Raw genomic sequence first — 20,369 nt, 5'->3', positions numbered from 1 at the left:
CGCGATTGATGTCATTCAAGATGGCTGCCCTGACGCCATCTGATGAGGAGGATACCATTATTCAAGATTGCAGCTTTTGGAGGGAGGTTTGAATTATGTGCTTCTACAGGTCACCTGGCAATTCCCCCCCCCCCCTCCCCCCCTCTCCACTTACCTACTTTTTGTAATATGGCGTATGGAAAACGGGCGCTAAATTTGAATTTTGGAGGGAATACAGCTCTAAGTCCTTACTCTCGCAGCTGAGGGTAGTTAGTGCGTTGTTGACCTAATTTGTGTTATTTCTCTAGACAAAATGATCCTACACAGAAATGTCACGCACGTTTACGCTCGTAAATGCACGTTTACACATGTTACGCTCGCACTGTCTGACAAAATGATCCTATATAGACGCGAGTACCATTACCCAAATAGGCAGGAAAGTGCCACGCTCCATAGGATCCAACGCAGGTATGAAATGGAAAGACTTGATTCCAAATCCCAGACAGCATTTTCTACCGAAAGCGTAGCACTAGAGATCTGAAACGCTAGAGTACATTTCTTACGATCTCAATTAGCATGTCATCTACTGCTGTTTGTGATCCTTCTCAATCTACCATCGCCTATAACCCAGTCGATATATGACTGAGCATCTGACATGAAATCGAGACAGAATGCGTTACAAATACTGGAGAAATACCTAGCGCTAGCGGCGTGAGGGATTTGCAAATACCGGTTTCGTACCACACTCCTTAGCCGAATCACTTTCAAAATTCGGTAATTTTTTTTTATGAGGTTGCACCATCGGCGAAGTGTAACCGCGCTGTCAGTCTGATACTATACACTCCAGCGATCAATGTCTATATCCAGTGTCTCGGTATTTGTCTGGAAGAAAACCACTTCATTCAGAGGTACTGCCGTACCACGATTTGCCGGCCGACGTGGCCGTGCGGTTCTAGACGCTTCAGTCTGGAACCGCGTGACCGCTACGGTCGCAGGTTCGAATCCTGCTTCGGGCATGGATGTGTGTGATGTCCTTAGGTTAGTTAGGTTTAAGTAGTTCTAAATTCTAGGGGACTGATGACCACAGATGTTAAGTCCCATTGTGCTCAGAGCCATTTGAACCATTTTTTTTACCACGATTTATAAAGTGGGTATAGCTTTTAACATGGATACTTGTGTGCACCTGTAGAACCAAGATCGCTTGTGATGGTAATGGTTGTGTTTTTTAACATCTCGCTGTTTGTAAGACGATTATGCCTCTCTTTCTATGACACATGCCCACCCATTGTTGATTTTCGGGCAGTATTATTTCGTATCGCTGGCAATCAGTTACAGACAAAGTATTATACTTAGTAGTAGGGGATATGTGTGATAGGTTCGCCTTGAGCATCATTCTTATAAAGTATGTGTTTGTGTTCCAACATGTGCAAAGGAAATGACTATGTCCAGTCGTAAGGAACGTATGGATTTGACGTGGTATACTGCGATAGCAAAGGGAGGAGTATGTCAGGTCATAAGAGTGGTACAGATATTTCTATTCCTAGAGCCACAGCTGTCAGCAGGGTGTATTTCCGATACTTCGCTCATTGTCGAATGTTGTTCAACTGGAACCGCAATCCTAACATTTAATTGTAAGTGTAGCGGTCATATATATATATATATATATATATATATATATATATATACGGTGGCCTGGTGGCCTGTGGTTGACTAGCGAACTAACACATAGTATGTGCTGGACAGTTTTTGTGATCAAGTGGAAATTTGAGAAGATTCAATATGGGCGCATGTTTGCATTGGGCCATTATTCTCTCCCATGTAAACTGTTCATTTGACTGCTTCTTCACAGTTCGGTTCTTTATTTAGTTGAGAGAACATCGATTGTAGTGTGTGCATCTAGTAGGCAGAAGACATGTTTGCTGGTTCTCTAGACAAGAGAAACATCTTATTTGACTTTGTAAATTATAGGGGTGATTTGGAATATGTTACATCACCCACATTGGTATTTGCGAGTGGAAATATCAGTTGCCTCTATTTTCTTTTTTTGGGTTTCCAACTAAAGGTCTTTGCAAACAGGATAAGTTTCTGTCTGCTGATCACTTGTGATCAGTGGCAATACACTTCACTGAATGTCAAGAAATAATGAGATGCGAGTGCAGTCGAAGGTGAAAAGCTATACCGATTTTACTCATAAAACTAAATGAAAATGGACTTTGTCTATTTTTGTGGAAAGAGGAGATTTTTTATCGTCACGAATGTTTTTTTTAATACTTGCTTTATTATAGGAGTCTAGTTGATGTTAAATAATTGAGCGCAGAATGGCTGGCGAGTCCTCTATGAGAGTGCAGCCCCTGCTGGACCGTCCCACATGACGTTAAACAAAAGTGTTTTCCACCCTAGAACAAGAGGCATTGGGGATCTGTCTAAGTCTATGACAGCGGCGCCTCCTAGCCATTAGCGGCGGCTGCGCCACTATACTTTAGACGACCAAGTTGAATTTGGAGAAAGCTGCCCTTTTATCTCCCAGTTAACTATATCTGCTATGTTGGTGAAGCGCAATCGTATCAATGTGGGCAGTAGCCAGCATGGGCCGTGAGGCTTGTGGGTGAGTAGCTCCATCCCGTAGGTTGTGATTGTACACGGAGGAGAACGCATGTTCAACTGCAGTATTTTAGGATGACGATTTTCCCCAGTACATATTATGCATTATGACCTGTTCAGTACGACATACGACAATTTAGAAGTGTAATTATAACTGTGATGCATTTTTTCCATCAGCTGTGATAGCGTGTATTGGCTTCGGTTAGCTGGGCTGTAGGGTGATTTTTAGTAGGCGTGTGTAGTGAACTCTGACGTCTAGCAGGGATAGATGCTATATGCTTGCATAGAATTCACTTCTTTTTTTAAACTCCTCTCTCTCCAACACCAGCATCTAGTCAGTTGTACGTATTTCCCACAAAAAAGAATAAAGATTGTACCTAACACCCCAGCTTTTTTCCCCCTAGCTTGTAGGTCTAGGGTAGTGTTTGAGTATTTCTGTTTCTGGTTTCGAGTGGTATTGCGAGATATCTCTCCCAGCAGGATAACACTAGTTCTATGGTATCGTCAGTTTTTGTGGCATATTGCCGTCCTTGTGAAGAACTATGCATATAGTTGTGTAATTAGGACCGATCTATGTGATTAATTATGTAATTATGATTGATATTTGCGTCAGTTTAGAGTGGTATTGCGACATTTTTTTTCCAAGTAGGATGAGACCAGTTTTATGGTATAGATAGTTTTTGCGATTTTACTTGTGCAGCGCTATGCATATAGTTGTGTAATCAGGACCAATCTTTGTGATTGCTTACGTAGTTAGGATGGATATTTGTGTCAGTTTCCCGAGCAATACACTAACATAACCTTACTCTCCCGCATCTGGACAGTTTCCATGTGTTGCGGGGGGGGGGGGGGGGGCACTTAGGCTTTCAATCCAGTAGAATCAGGGTTCGAGTCACTAGTGTTAGTGCACTGAATTATTTTCGGGTGTTTAAGCGTTGTGAGCGTGTCTGCATTCATTATTTTGGTGATCTACGAGTAGTTGGCACGTATGTATGCTGTGTACCGGATTATTTCGGTGATTTACGAGTTGTTTGCGTCTCTGCACATCAGCATAGTGCATTATTTGTGAGTAGTTTCCAGGTCTGTGAACTGTATATTGTGACTCCAAGCACTTCAGGCTGAGTGTTTTGCATCAGCTTAATAAATAAACTAAGTGAAATCCGTAGCTAAATAAATTGTTCAGCAGCTCAAAACAGGCAGATTCCTTTTTCACACCAGTTTCCCCCTCCAGAACGCCGGCAGGGTGAGTGTTTTGTATCAGCATAATAAATAAAGTAGGTGAAATCCGTCCCTAAATAAATTGTTCAAGAAATAAATAAAGTACACTCATTCCTCTCACCAGCAGCCCAGAGCAGGCTGATTCCATTTCGCGCCAGTTTTCCCACTCCAGACCACCGGCAGAGTGAAGAGGCTGGGGCAGACTTGCAGCTGAGAGAGAGAGAAAAAAAAGACAAACATGTGATATCATCATGCTCCTATGGACTGAACTGCTCGATCATGTGATCTATCGCGGCACCCTCTAGTGGTGAACTAAGTCAGTTCTTTGGTCTGGTGGATCGGAGGCAGTTGTCTCTTGTGTGGTGGGAGCTTATATGTAGGTTTTAGACATGAGAGACAGTTCAAACAGAGAGAAATGTTTCCATGCATTGTGTAATGCGTCTTTAATGTAGAGCGTTTATTTGCTGGACTGTATTCTTCTTCTTCATATGTTCAAGCATTAATGCTCACTTCCATTCTTCATGCAGCGAGCTATGGATGCACGCCTCAGTTGAATGAGTGCATGTAATACAGTTATTAAAACTCCCCCTGTCTGGCACCAACATATCGCTAATTGAACATCGACTACTCAACAAGTACTGATATCTCAGCCTCTTGTGGTAACACCGAACTAAGCCGCTACTGCTGTAGGTAGATAATAAATTTAAACAAATTTCATCAAATTTAAAGAAATGCATTCAAATTTAAAGAAATTCATACAAATTTCCGAAAATTTAAGGAAATTTAAACATATTTAAACAAATTATATGCGAATTGAATGACTTTATGAGCAGCCCGTAGTGGGGGCAACATCATACGAACTGCCCCGCAGCTGTAGGAGGAAGCGCTTAGAGCAAAATTCGAAATTCACGCCCATTTTCCAAGACGATGACGTGCCAGGACCACATGGTGAGCACAGTTGATGGTGGTACTGCCTCTAATTGTTTAAATAGAGACCGAAAATAAAGACTTATGTCCAGCACGGGTCCAGCACAGGCCGAGTCCTTTTCCCCTTAGTTCCTAGGAAGAGGTGGCGGTCGGGGTTACTTGGGCTAGTAGAGGTAGGCCAAGTGCACTTTCTTTCCCACTATTTTCTTAGGTTAGTAGAGGTAGCCCAATTGACCTATCTTCCCTCCAAAATTCAAACTTCCCACCAGGGAGGGGGGGGGGGTGGCACTTTCCCTCCTATTTTTTGGTAATGGTACTCGCGTCTATGTAAGATCATTTTGTCACAAAATGCGAGCGTAAACATGTGTAAACGTGCTATTACGTGCGTAACATTTCTGTGTAGGATCATTTTGTCTAGAGAAATAACAAAAACACAAATTTGGGCAACACCGCACTAACTACCCTCAGCTGCGAGAGTAAGGACTTAGAGCTAAATTCCCTCCAAAATTCACATTTAGCGCACGTTTTCCACACGCCATATTGCAAAAAGTCGCAAAGGGGGGAGCGGGGAACTGCCAGTTGACCCGTAGGAGCACATTATTCAGTTTCCCTCCAAAATTCAAACTTCCCTCCAAAAGCCGCCATCTTGAATAACGGTACCGCGTCATCAACTGTCATCGCTGCTCCTTAAGGGTAGGCAACCGGCACACTGCCCCTGAAGGTGCGGCAACCCGCGGGTTTGGGGTGACGCTCTCCTCTCTCCCCTACAATGGGCACCTGCCCTGTAGATATAATACGTTATAGAGCTGCACTTCACTGGCTTAAGAGGGACAGGCTCGATAAAGTGACCGAAATTACGGAAACCAACATAATAAACAAAACACAAATGAAACCATGGTGGATTCAGACATGGCAGAGAGGGTAGGACGCATCCGCAAGGGTCGCTGAGTACACTTTTTCTCTACTGACGTACGCGAATGATTACAACTGAAACAATGTGACCCAAGTTTGGGCATGGTCCATTTTCGGACGGTACACTTAAGCCACTTGGGACTAACTAAGGATGAAATACGCATTTACGGAGAAACTGGGACATCAGAACGTGTTACACTGCTATGCAACATGCTAGCACAAATGAGACCTAGACATCGCCTGAATAATACGTAGTCCCGATGATTGGACCACAATAAACAGCGTAGCCGATATTGTATCAAACACACTGTATGAATAATACAAAAGCCAAAACCCATATGGAAGGAGGCGTAGACAAGCACAAACAACACAACAAACCACGTAGGAGGACACAAGCACTACTACAGGTTCCGAAACCGAGAAAGGAACCAACACACAAAGCGACAACACATGACATTGCATGCTAAAACGCAGTCACAAACCTCGAAACATACAGTAACAGTCATAAAACAAACACTGACACCATATACTAAGACTCTAGTAATAAGATAACGTCGCTTGGGAGGAAAAGACTCGAAATTTTCTTGTGAGGCTCCTCCTCCCCAATGACACACCGCGTATTTTTTAAAGTATAGGCTACTGCAGACAGGCAGTAATGTATTATTCGTCTTATTATGTGTAGACAGAAGTATATTATCTTCTCTGTTTGATCTATAATCAATGAATTTTATATATAAAATGTATTTTCTGTATAAAGTATGTACAAAACTAGAAATGCAATGTATTAAGTTATTTAAGGAATAAGGCATTCAAGTAGCAATGAACTACGTTCTGTTTCTGCTAACAGATTTACAACCATAAGTGTATTCCTCACGTAAAGCTAAAATTCATGTATTCCTTGTATCAAATACTCAATCAGTATTTAATCTGTATAATGCTAGGTGTATGTATCTAAGATATTACATAGAATATATCACAACTATCAACAATAAAACAAACAGCTACTGAATATCATGTGTTTTCCTGACTTGCAACACTCCCAGTTATATATCAATACACACAAACATAATAAATATAAATAAACAACAGACCATTCCAGATGAGACTAGCTCTAGGTTCTACCGAGACCTTCTCACGACCGGATAACATAGCTGCTGGTAAACCTTTCAGGATGTGAGGTCGAGGTCCAAGAAACTCTTCCGTTCCTGACGTTTCGCCTAGGACTGCGCTGGACATCCTCAGAGGCGTTCCTCCGCTGAGTCTAGTCGACTGACAGCTCGGACGTCCGAGAGCGAAATATATACAGTAGGAATGGGGGCGTGGTCGAAGAACACGTGATTTTACTACCATTAGGATCGTAAATACGCGGCTAGAAAAACACAAAAGTCTTCGCCGGATAGGAAAAATAGAGAAATCATCTGTAGCAGAGCATTCTCTTTAATCAGGAAACCATGAAGCGAGCCGGCCGCGGTGGTCTTGCGGTTCTAGGCGCTGCAGTCCGGAACGGCGGGACTGCTACGGTCGCAGGTTCGAATCCTGCCTCGGGCATCGATGTGTGTGATGTCTTTCGGTTAGTTAGGTTTAAGTAGTTCTAAGTTCTAGGGGACTGATGACCTAAGATGTTAAGTCCCATAGTGCTCAGAGCCATTTGAACCATGAAGTGAAGTTTTCTGAAACAGAAATTTTGATCTACAATGTCAAATTGTTATCCACGACTATGTAGAGAAGCCATTTAAATTTTTGAGCATCAGGATAATTTTAATAGGAAAGAGGAGGGAATGAAACTCAGCGCCATATGGACAGTACCTCTGCAGAACTGCTACACAATTTTATCTTTGACAAGACGACAATCGATAGTTAAGTTTTATCTTTGACAAGGATTATCCTACTTCGACCACGTCCCCTTTCCTACTGTACATATGACGATCTCGGACGTCCGAGCGGTCAGTCGGCTAGACTAGGCGGAGGAGCGCCTCTGAGGATGTCCAGCGCAGTCCTGGATGAAACGTCAGGAACAGAAGAGTTTCTTGGACCACGACCTCACATCCCGAAATGTTTACCAGCAGCTATATTACACATCCAAATATAGTATATCACTTCCCTGTACATACTGCAACTTAATTTCACCACACTCATTGTATTACATTTTTTAACATTTTTCTTTGACATTTGCACTATGTGAATTATATTCTCATCAACTAGGCAGAAACAAATTATATAGAACCACTTTCACGACAGTTAAGCCTTCAGTTCTGTGTAACCTTAGAGAAATTTTTATATGTTTTGTTCTTTATATTATTTAAAAAACGTTAACAACTGTATACCAATAAGACTGTAATAATGAGAAGTCTTTGCTGTTAGACTTAGAAGCACCTGAGCCACGTTACATTCTAAGGCTGTGGGTTACTTTGTACCGTTAATGAAATAAATAAATAATTAACTAATAAATAACTCACTACCTTCTCTGGTTTCTGCTGCTGAGGAAGTATGAGAAGCCATGCCTACACAGACATTCAGATACCGCATTGAAAGTGTCGCCAGCAGAGCTGAAGCCGTCATAAAGGCAAAGGGTGGATACACTCCTGTTAATGTTGACTAATAGATGTCCGGAGACTTTTGATCAGAAAGTTTAGGCTGCATGGCGCACAACGTCAGTCTGCTGATAACCATCTGACTGGAGATGGGAGTTTATATCTTCGCTTCTTCTTTTGTTTTCTATCGACAGAATAGTTCTTTTTGTACTATTGAGTGTTTTTTTTAGTTTTTGGTTTGTGAACATATTTTTTTCAGTCCTAAGTATCATAAAGTTTTTTTTCGTTTTGCTATAAATACTGCTAGCTATAAATTGATTAAAGTAATGAAAATGATTGCGTGATGCAAAATTTGCAAACACATTAATGAGCTTGCAAAGCGTTTTAGATAACAAGGCAGTGGGTTTAACAATTACAGTAATAAATACATAAACAAACGTCTCAGGGGACTGCATTCTTAGAGAGCATTCAGAAAACATATTATTACCCATACTTGGCATATGCGTGAGTAACATTCTGGACCACGGTGGGATGCTTAGGCGCCGATACTACATCACATTCTTCCTACATAAATCGTGTGGGATCATTTCGGTAAACTTCAACCTCTGTCTGTTTCCGGGATATCATATCTTGTGAACTAGCCAGCTTATTTCAGGAGTCAGTTAATGTGTAATATGTCTTCTTTCCCTATCGCATTAGTCCATGCAGTCCAACTCGGGGAATGTCTTATCCCTCTGATGTGAGATACGTAGGGTGTTCGCGCTGTGCCCCATTCACTGGTTGATGGTATATTGTAATGAAGCATTAAAGTCAAAAAATCTCTAAGCGCACTTTGTTTCAGTTTAGTCCAGTTTTTTTTTTCATTGACTGGTATACTTTACGTTTCCCTGAGTATAAAAAAGTGCATATTATACGAGAATACGATAATGAATCACGCTTCATATTTATGATTGCGGTTTATGGCAGTGTACATACAATGGCAGTAATTTTGAAAACTAGTCTGTTCTGTATTTCTTCCTATACAGTGCGTAAGCGGCTGTTCGAGCAGATGTCCAGTCCGCTTATCGTCAGGGAGAGAGAAAGACCATCAGGGGCGCCTCCCGTGAGTCAGACACAGCTGCCGGAGAGGACGGTGCAGGTACGCCTAGCGGTAGCTAACGATAACTTCACTATGCTTCCGTAACCTGCAATTCATTGTTCTGGGACAGGTGGAGAAAGAAGAGAACTCGTATGTACTGCGGTTCATCATGTCTGAATCTGCTCACTTGGGGAGCCCACAGTCAGCTTCAGAAGTCTCCACTTTTACTTAAAAGACCCATTTCTTACGTGTGGCCTGAATTAAAGATAAAGATTACTGATAAACTTTCTAAATTAAGTTGCATAATTGCCCTGCTCATTCTCCAGTAACTTCTTCATTATTATTTCTCATTCAAGCAGATCAGCCAGACGTTAACAACAGTACCGTTCCACTATGCGGAAGTCAAGTAAATAGGTAACTTGAGATACTGTGTGGAGCATGAATATATGATTTCTAGTTCATCCACAAATACGAGATGGAAAAATGTTTTGCTGTTAACATTTGTTGATGCAGGTAGGTATCATACGAGCGGCGAATACAAAATCTTAATTGGCTATTCGCGTATGATTAATCGGAAACAGTGATCGAACGAAGTCGTGAGGGGAATAACACAGCAGATTCTTTTTCGGTAGAAGCACACTTGTTATCCACTTCCAAATACCTGGATTTAAATTCTCCATGGTATTTCTGAATCAAAAGAGGTGAATGATGGTACGGTTCCTTCGACCAGCTCGTGGCCGATTTCCCGCTCTATGCTTGTCCAGTCTGAGCTTGTGCTCCGTCTCCAATGAGCTCGATGTCACCGTGAGTGAGAACTCTTACTTAGTAAGTCCTCCTACAAAACTATTTTCACTTTTACTCATCTTCTTTGAGATCTAACTGCTCATGTTCTTTTTGTGTGTCTTATTTGGTCCTTCTCAACATGAGGAACATGTAAAAAAGCGAGCTCCTCGTCCAGGTCTTGAAGGACCAAGGGATGTTGACCGGCCGCCGTGTCATCCTTTGCCTTGCGGCATTACGTGGTCCGGTATGGAGGGGCATGGGGTCAGCACTCAGCTCTTCCTGCCGTTTTGCCAACTATCCAGACCACGGTACCGCTACTTTTCATTCAAGTAGCACCTCAATTGGCATTTCGAGGCAGAATGCACTCCACACCAGTTCTCCCACCAAGGAAGAATTCTTAACAATACCGGGAAGCGAACCTGGGCCCGCCGTATGACAGCCATCTAAGCTAACCACTCACCTACGAGAAACATGTGAAGCTTCGTAGTAAATGTGTGCCGGCGTCTGAAGATACACAAAATTTGGTAGAGAAAAATAAATCTTTCAACAGACAGTGTTATGTCTGGTTTAAGTATTTTCTCACTGTTGTACTATTCATTTCAAACTTTAATTCACATTCTTGAAAACCCTAGGTAGGTGGAAGGATGTCAGTGTACTGATAACGCCCTTCATATGCCACATGTGTGTATATGTGACGTGAGAGGCATATGCACATGTGACAAGAGAGCCATGTCTGTGTGTTTATGACACGGGAGCCACCTTTGCGTGACAGGAGAGCCGTGTGTGTGTGTGTGTGTGTGTGTGTGTGTGTGTGTGTGTGAGAGAGAGAGAGAGCGAGAGAGAGAGAGAGAAAGAGAGAGAGAGAGAGAACAGAGTCTCATGTACAAGATGTGATGCAAAGTGCGGCGCATAATTTTATTAGAAACAAAGTAATAAGCTTGCATGAAACTTGATTTAGTCTCCTTCAAAGTATTGTCCTTGGATAGCAACGCACTATATGAACATTGAATCCAAGACTGGGAGCATTCATTTCTCTAAGGCTTCTTTTGGAAGGCTGTTCAGTTGCTCTGCGGTGCCCCCCCCCCCCCTCCCCCCCGTCCCTAATGTCAGGAATGCTGTCAAAACGTTTTCCTTCAAGCATAGTTTTAATTTTTGGCAAGAGCTATAAGACAGGGACAGTCTTTCCGGCCAAACACCTGCGAATCAAAAGCGAGGTGTTGCACCTCGCGTTGCCGTGATGAACAACGAAGTCATTGGCCCGTTTTTCTGTTCTCTCTCTTCGTACATCGTTTCGAAAGCGTTGCATCGGGCCATTTTAAAATCCGACGTTAACAGTTGTTCCCATTCGAACGAACTCTGATCATATTATGCCCTCCGTTTCGAAAGAAACAATGAGCATGACTTTGATATTCGATTTTGACTGACGTGACCTTTTAGGGACATGAGATTCTCTGCTTTTCTATTTGGAACTCTGAAGTTTTGTTTCAGAGTCATTCTCAGAGGCCCAAGATTCATCTTCAGTCACAATTTTGGACATGAAGGTCGGGTATGAATGAACACGAACCTTTAACTCCGTGCAAACTGATCACGATTTTCCTTTTGTTCATTAGTGAAAAATCTGGGAACAAATCTTGCACTCACTCATCTCGTTTCCAAATTATTCTTCTCTAAGATCTCGAATAGTTATTTGCCTGTTTGAACGAACAATTTTTGCCACCTATTGCACGTTGTCTTCTCTTTGTGAGGTTAATGGACGTCCTGAACGTTGCTCATCTTCAACCAACTCAACCGCTTTTAAATCGCTCATACCACTTGTAAACAATCTTCAGAGTTACAGCATTATCACTATACGCCAGTTTCAACACTTCATTACTTTCTACGGCATTTTTTTTTTTTTTGCATTTTGGAATAGAATTTAATGTTCACGCGTTGTTCGAAATCCATGATGCGCGACTGACACGGTAAACACAATCTCACTCTAGTGTCTCTGGACGCTGACAGACAAGTCAGAACATGTTCCATCTTTACGCTGACTGTCTCAATGGACAAGTTGAATCCGTTGGTTATAACGTCAGCAGCTGCTTAAAAAAAAAAAGTTCATTCACCGTAATTTTTTGATCACACCTCGTATTTGTTACAAGAGATCCACTTACGACGTGTACGACAAGAGAGCCTTGTGTACTTTTACGTGTGTGTAAAATGAGAGCTACTTATTTTTGTACGAAGACAATAGTGTTTGACAGAAGAACCAAATAGTGTGACAGGAGAGCAACTTGTGTCTGACAGGAGAGTCATATGTGTCTGGCAGGAGAGACTCATGCACCTGATAGGAGAACCATAAGTGTTTGAGTGGAAGTCCAATCGCGTTTGACAGCAGTGCCTAGCTTGAGTCATAGGAGAGACATGTGTACGTGATTGGAAAGTCAAGTGTGCGCGATGGGAAAGCCACAGTGGTGAGATGAGAGAGCTGTATGTAAGTATCAGGAGAGATACATGTGTGTGACAGGGGAGCCGTGTGTGTGTGTGTGTGTGTGTGTGTGTGTGTGTATTTAGAGAGGCATGTGTGTGTGTATTTAGAGCGCCATGTGTGTGTGTGTGTGTGTGTGTGGTAAGAGAGCCATGCGCCGTTTTCAGGAGAGCCATGTGTGTGTGTGTGTGTGTGTGTGTGTGTGTGTGAATTCGTAAGGGACCAAACTGCTGAGGTCATCCTTCACTAGACTTACACACTACTTAAACTGACTTAAACTACGTTATGCTAAGAATAACACACTCACCCATGCCCGAGGGAGGACTCGAACCTCCGGCGGGAGGGGCCGCGCAATCCGTGACATGACGCCTCTAACCGCGTGGCCGCTCCACGCGGCACGAGAGCCACTTGTTTCAAGAGAGCCGCATGTATATTTCAGGAGAGCCACGCGTTTGTTTCAGATGAACCACACGTATATTTCAGGAGAGCGACGTATGTGTTTCAGGACAGCCTCGTGTCCGCGACGGTCCCTCTGGGTAGCGACGGCGGCATTCGCGACCTCTACCGCTCGTTCCTGGGCACGGTACGTGTCGGCCGCCTCATGGAAGACATGGACCTCTTCTCCGTGTGGACCTGTCGTGCCTTTCTTCTCTATCCTCCAGGGTATTTTCCCCTTATCGTCACCGCCTATGTCGACGAGTTCGAGTTAACGCCCTTTCTGCCACAGGTAATTTCGACAAAGTGTGGTTGCCAACAAGAGCTTTCTGCCTATTCAGTATTCTTTATATCCTGTCGCTTATGTATTTAAATAATAGTAGAGTCTCTTAATGCTTAAGTGCTCCTATAGTATCAAACATTTTCGATGTCAGAAAATGGGGCTGGACAACACACATTGCCTTACAAGACTGTCGAAGCTAGTTTGATGTCAGCTATCCTATGCAACACAAAGCGATCGTCTATAGTCCCAAGAAATCATCGAGGAAAGCTGGATTTGACGACATTCGAGAGATAAAGTTTTGGTAATGTCCGGACAGTGACACTGGAGGAATGGAGTTGAATTCTCGTATCTCCTTCCAGATTTATGTTTTTTGTATTGTTCCTAATGCACCTGAATGGAAGACGTGGTTGGTTCCTTCGGTAAGACCTCAGCCGATTTCCTCTACTAGTCCTGCCTAGCAGTTTCGTAGATGTTGAGTAGAGCTTAAATCATAGTAGTCTTCCCTCCTTACTTGTCGCTTTGTTACTGATGACTATCGAAGCCATGTTCTGCATACCAAAGTCAAAATAACTTCATTGTGACTGCATAGGTTTGCAGGCTGACTATTTTAAGACAAAAGCATTATGGCTCTAGGTTAGCCCGCTCGGAATGCAGTTCGTCAGCCGAGTGATAGTTAATGTAGAATTTTAGGGTTTCGAAACAGAGCATGAAGATTCAAATTGAACATACTGGTTGGTTGGTTGATCCGGGGGAGGGATCAGATAGCGAGGTCATCGGTCCCATCGGACGAGGGAAGGATAGGGAAGAAAATCGGCTGTGCCCATTAAAAGGACATTTGCCTGAAGCGATTTGGGGAAATCACGGAAAACCGAAATCAGGATGGCCGGACGCGAGTTTTGAACCGTCGTCCTCGAGAATGCGAGTCCTGCGCCTCCTCGCTCGGTTTGAACGTAGTGTTTTTCAGGATTGCATCAGTAACGATCGACAGAGCGACTAAGTTTTAAGACAAAATTGTTAAGGCTTTCGTGGCCACATGTTGACAAACTGCCTATTGACTTCTGTCTCGGGTTCTTCGGCCGACGTTCATTTAACATTATTCTGACGTTTCGCCAGCACGAGTGGCTGGCATTGTCAAAGCATCACCCTCCATTGCCGGTGGTGAACTGGAGCCGAGCTCTCGGCCGCAGACTATATGTACCTGGCGCGCCAACGTCCGAGGGCTTCTCCGCGGTCATTTCCCGTGCGGTTCTCCTCTTGCTACCTGCGACGGTCGTTCGCTGCAGTACGGGAAGCCAGGATCCGTTTACCTTAAGGCTTTCCTCTTTCTTGTTGAAACTGTTCGCGCGTTTTTGTGTTTCTACAGCTTCTCTGAACAAGCGCGTGTGATAGTGCTTCTCTACAGCCAGAACTTCCGTGTCGGCGAATTTTATTACGTGGTCGGCCTCATTCAGTGCGTGCTCTGCCACGGCCGATTTCTCCACCTGCCCCAACCGGTAATGTCGCTTATGCTCTTTGATCCTGGTGTTAACTGATCGTCCAGTCATTCCGACATAAACTTTTCCGCATGTGCACAGGCACTGGACTCGGCGACTTGCAAACCTAAGGTGTGGTACAGGTACGTCGATGATACTTTCGTGATGTGGAGCCATGGTGAAGAACAGCTCGGTGACTTCCTAAGACACTTGAACAGCCTCCATGCCAACATAACATTTACGATGGAAGTAGAAAAGGACAAGAAACTGACATTTCTAGATGTGCTAGTCACAAGGTACGGCGAAATCCTGGGACACAGCGTGTATCGAAAACCGACACACACGGGCCGATACCTGCACAAACTGTTAAACCACCACCCGAGCCAGAAAAGAGGCATGATTAGTACGCTCGTAACGAGAGCAGGACGAATATGTGAGCCGCAACACCTCAAACGAGAAATGCAACACCTGGAAACTGTTCTGAGGAGCAATGGGTACTCCACAAATTACATTAGAAGTTTAACAGAGCCAAACACTCGGCGAAGTAAGGAACCAGAAAAAGAAATGTCGGGTACGGCCTTTCTGCCATGCATTCCCAGAGTGACGGACAGAATCGGCCGTATATTGCGCAAACATGGCGTAAAGACGATTTTCAAACCGACAAGGAAGATCAAAGAGTGTCTTAGATCGGCGAAGGAGAATAGAGACCCATTTGCAATGTCGGGAATATACCGTATACCATGCACATGCGGAAAAGTTTATGTCGGAATGACTGGACGATCAATTAACACCAGGATCAAAGAGCATAAGCGACATTGCAGGTTGGGGCAGGTGGAGAAATCGGCCGTGGCAGAGCACGCACTGAATGAGACCGACCACGTAATAAAATTCGCCGACACGGAAGTTCTGGCTGTAGAGAAGCACTATCACACGCGCTTGTTCAGAGAAGCTGTAGAAACACAAAAACGCGTGAACAGTTTCAACAAGAAAGAGGAAAGCCTTAAGGTAAACGGATCCTGGCTTCCCGTACTGCAGCGAACGACCGTCGCAGGTAGCAAGAGCAGAACCGCACCGGAAATGACCGCGGAGAAGCCCTCGGACGTTGGCGCGCCAGGTACATATAGTCTGCGGCCGCGAGCTCGGCTCCAGTTCACCACCGGCAATGGAGGGTGAAGTTTTGACAATGCCAGCCACTCGTGCTGGCGAAACGTCAGAAAAATCATTAAATGAACGTCGGCCGAAGAAGCCGAGACAGAAGCCAATAGGCAGTTTGTCAAAGCTTTAAGATTTACATGTATTGGATAAGAAGCGTGATTACTGAGTTAAAGGTAGTCATAAAGCAAACGAGAGTTAACACAAAACGCCAGTACAAGGAACTGCTGCAATATCCCCACCCGAGGTTCGCAATCAAGGGTCGGAAATAAATCGTGACTTATAGGATAGTGGATTGTACTATCATTATTAAAACATTTAGCAAGTGTACACATCCTCGTCATTTAGTTCCAAACGGTATCTGTTCATTGTCATAGATTTTAATGCTCTAATCAGAAACATACCAATTTAAGGATGCTATGAAAAATCTTTCACTGTAAATTTAGAGGGGACAACAATACATATTAGATTTAATTTAGCTGCTCCTATGACACATGCTGTTATCTTCACAACACTCAAGGCACATGGAATGGCTTGCGGGAATATCACACTCTGTGGAAGATGTTGGACATACAGTGTAATTAAGCATGTCAGTTGTAGATACATTTTGTCCAAAATCATAACTAAATTCACCCGTGTGTATGCTCCATGTAACCACACCATCGATATCTATAGATTACCTCCACATCAGGCTGTAATACTTCGGATACATCTACCTGTACGAGGTTAGAAACTCCCTGAAACCGTTAACCAACACCAAACTAGACGAATTCTTGACTGACTTCAATAAGAGAAATCGTGTAGAAGAGGAATGACCGTAGTTGAAGTGGAATATCCTTTGGAGAGACGTGCACAATCGAAATTTGCCACCATCCGTAAGATCACAACCGTATCTCACTGCGAACATCTAGATTCCAACAAACGAGAAAATGAACAAAATTCGTCTGTGCCCTCCTCGCACACTGGCAGTTACAGGCAGAAGATCATCGAGATCGTATTGACTTGAACGAAGTTATTTATCCCGAGAAGCTCTGACGTCTACCCGCTAAAAATAATGCTGCAACATATTATGGGATTCACATTGACTTACACGATACAGAACCGCTACGCTAACTTCGACGATTATTACTCCTGCGTGGAACTAGAACATCATAAAACAAGAAACGAGGAAAAGTATCAGGAAGCGTACGATAAAATACTACAAATTAAACTCACCGGATAACAAATTAGTAAGCCCTAGAGAAACCATTACAAGCGTCATTTAATACCGTGAAAATCCGCCCCTGGGATAATAACCACCTGAATTCGGTTAGGAAGTGAGTGCACAAGGATGTGCAGGTACGCAGCATCCAGGTTCAGTCACTCACTGAGGATCTGATCACGCAATTCCACCAAATGACTGGGATACTGATGTCGGCGTTTTACCCGCTGTTCCAACATGTCCCATAGATTTCTCGTGGAGTTCAAGTCAGGTGATTTTGCAGGCCAACCGAGTTCTAATAGGGTAGGGAGTGTTCAGAAAACAAGTTAAATATTCTTCCAGTCAAATGAACCTTGCTGCTGTCGCCTTTATGTGCTTGCGTGAGAAAAGGCGTCTTGCGAGGTGACCGACTCCAAATGTTATTTTCAAGCTGTTTCAGTCGCAATGTTCTCTCAATAATAGGTTGGCATGGACCTTCATTCACTGCCTGCAGCCTGTCGGGTTAGGAAGTGATGTCGATTCACAAGCTGTGGCAAGCGTCTCTAGTCTCTCTCAGGCAGGCTCTTTTTCCAACCACAAGTCTGACGTATTTTATGTGACTGGATTTGCGATTTCCTGTCAGAGAGGTCACAGTTCGTAGTAATTGACAGAAAGTCATCGAGTAAAACAAAAGTGATTTCACGCGTTCTCCAAGGTAGTGTTATAGGCCCTTTGCTGTTCCTTATCTATATAAACGATTTGGGAGACAATCTGAGCAGCCGTCTTCGGTTGTTTGCAGATGACGCTGTCGTTTATCGACTAATATAAGTCATCAGAAGATCAAAACAAACTGCAAAACGATTTAGAAAAAATCTGTATGGTGCGAAAAGTGGCAGTTGAGCCTAAATAACGAAAAGTATGAGGTCATCCACATGAGTACTAAAAGGAACTCGTTAAACTTCGGTTACACGATAAACCAGTCTAATCTAACAGCCGTAAATTCAACTAAATACCTAGGTATTACAATTACGAACAACTTAAATTGGAAAGAACACATAGAAAATGTTGTGAGGAGGGCTAACCAAAGGCTGCGTTTTATTGACAGGACACTTAGAAAATGTAACAGACCTACTAAGGAGACTGCCTACACTACGAATGTCCGTCCTCTTTTAGAATACTGTTGCGCGGTGTGGGATCCTTACCAGAGAGGACTGACGGAGTACATCGAAAAAGTTGAAAGAAAGGCCGCACGTTCTATATTATCGCGAAATATGGGAGAGAGTGTCACAGAAATGATACAGGATTTGGGCTGGACATCATTAAAAGAAAGGCGTTTTTCGTTGCGACGCAATCTTCTCACGAAATTCCAATCACCAACTTTCTCCTCCGAATGCCAAAATTTTTTTTTGACACCGACCTGCATAGGGAGAAACGATACTACGATAAAATAAGGGAAATCAGAGCTCGTACGCAAAGATATAGGTGTTCATTCTTTCCACGCGCTGCCAGAGATTGGAATAATAGAGAATTGTGAAGGTGGTTCGATGAACCGTCTGCCAGGCACTTAAAAGTGATTTGCAGAGTATCCATGTAGATGTAGATGTAGATATATTTCGTGGCCATGTGTGTTACATCATATCTTGCAGACCACGATGAAAAGTCTGCTGCGAAACACCAATGAATCCAGAAACTTCAGACTCCGTATGGCCATGAGGAAGGCCAAAACCGATTGTCCCTTTTTGCCACCTTGCCGCGTCCTTACATTTACCCACCTTTACGTACAATGTCCGCTTGAAACAAATGTTTCACTCATCGCTACTGCCTAACGCTCGCGTAGAGGCAGTGCGCGCGTGATTGAGCACGTGACTCGATCGCTGCGCCATGCGTCAATGCTTAACATTTAAGCTGTTGAAACGTCCCCTTTCAACAATTGTACAGGACTATCCTTAAACTGACACACAATATTTTTTAGCGCAACGCAATCTGACTTTCAGAAATCCCTACAAAGGAATGGCCCTGACTAACATTAACCTGTACCTTTCACAAATCACTTACCTCACAAAAATCTTCGTTACTCAAACTACTGCAATACAGTGAGCGCCTCTACTGGCAGCTAAATAAAAGATTCAAACTACAGAAGGCACTAACTACTGATAGGCATAGTTAGCAATTGAAAGATGTTAATAGAGAACAAACAATGTGTTTACCTTAACAGTCATAATATATATAGTAGTTCATAACATCCAGTGTTACAAATTTCAAAACTCCGCCATCTCTCTCCCCACATCCACCACTGCTGGCGGCTCACCTCCAACTGCGCAACGCTACGCGCTTTTAACATCCAGCTGCCCAACACTACAATGGCAGACAACAATGCAACCTAGCCACAGACTGCACACAGCACAGCCAGTGATTTTCATACAGAGAGCGCTACGTGGCGGCGGCGTTACCAATATAAGAACCTAAACAGCCTACTTACATAGCCCCAATGCTCCCCACAAAAAATTTTACAAATTGTTTTGGGCAGTGGCCAATAATGATTTGAAAAAATTTTCATAATTACAATAACAAAGATATCAAATGCACACACTTATTGATACAATGTTGGTCAAAAGCTAAAATGTTCTCACAGTCCATAAAGACAGTCCTGATCATTCATCACAGTGAAACTGCCGTTTCTTTTCTCAAAGTCTGAGCAGTAAAAGACAATGCAACGGAAGTAGTGGATTTCGATCAGTCTTGAAGAAGTAGTGTTGTCCTTCTAACGGAAAGACAGTGCTGACTCTTGACATGCTGACAGGTAATGGGCCACAACAGAGCAAACCCACAGCAGAGTCATTCGACGTTTTGAAGAATATTGGTAGGTAGGTCATCACAGAGCAAACCCACTGTAGTCCTGGTAGAGATTACGGTATTGGTGGGCCACCAGAGGTGCAGACCCACTGCAGTCCTTGTAGAAATAATGGTATTGGTGGGCCATCAAAGATGCAGACCCACTTCAGTCCTTGTAGAGATAGCTAGCAGCCATCTGTTGCGACTGTGCAGGTGCACAATCACCATCGAAGAGTCTTGCACAGAATATAGCAAGTCCATAACCACCACTTGTGCACTCACAAAGTTTTTTGGAATTGTCCTTAGAACCAGCAATGCTGTTATCCAGTCCCTTGCTGAATTATTAACACACATGCAAACACTAACAGTCCCTACTTCTCACATATTGTCCATATACTATGACCAACAGAAACGTGTGCAGTGAAATGGAACTTACAAGTTAATAATATGATGAACTGGTGTCAATTACAATTTTATAACATAAGAATACAATAACAAAGGTACAAAATACATCATTAA

General features: G+C 43.3%; 1 protein-coding gene across 1 annotated transcript in view; it reads left to right on the top strand.

Moving 5' to 3' along the window:
• Positions 1–9,216: 9,216 nt before the first annotated feature.
• The window catches only part of LOC126155368 (acyl-coenzyme A thioesterase 9, mitochondrial-like), a 181,928-nt gene continuing 170,775 nt past the window's right edge, over positions 9,217–20,369 (top strand). Inside the window, exons 1-2 of the mRNA XM_049916223.1 lie at positions 9,217–9,306; positions 13,002–13,223. Of these exons, the coding sequence (XP_049772180.1) occupies positions 9,217–9,306; positions 13,002–13,223 (312 nt within the window). The remainder of the gene's footprint in view (positions 9,307–13,001; positions 13,224–20,369) is intronic.

Source organism: Schistocerca cancellata, chromosome 2 (assembly GCF_023864275.1).
Source record: "Schistocerca cancellata isolate TAMUIC-IGC-003103 chromosome 2, iqSchCanc2.1, whole genome shotgun sequence".
Taxonomy (NCBI): domain Eukaryota; kingdom Metazoa; phylum Arthropoda; class Insecta; order Orthoptera; family Acrididae; genus Schistocerca; species Schistocerca cancellata.
The sequence above is the reverse complement of the archived record's forward strand: the minus strand, read 5'-3'. Positions and strand labels throughout refer to the sequence as shown.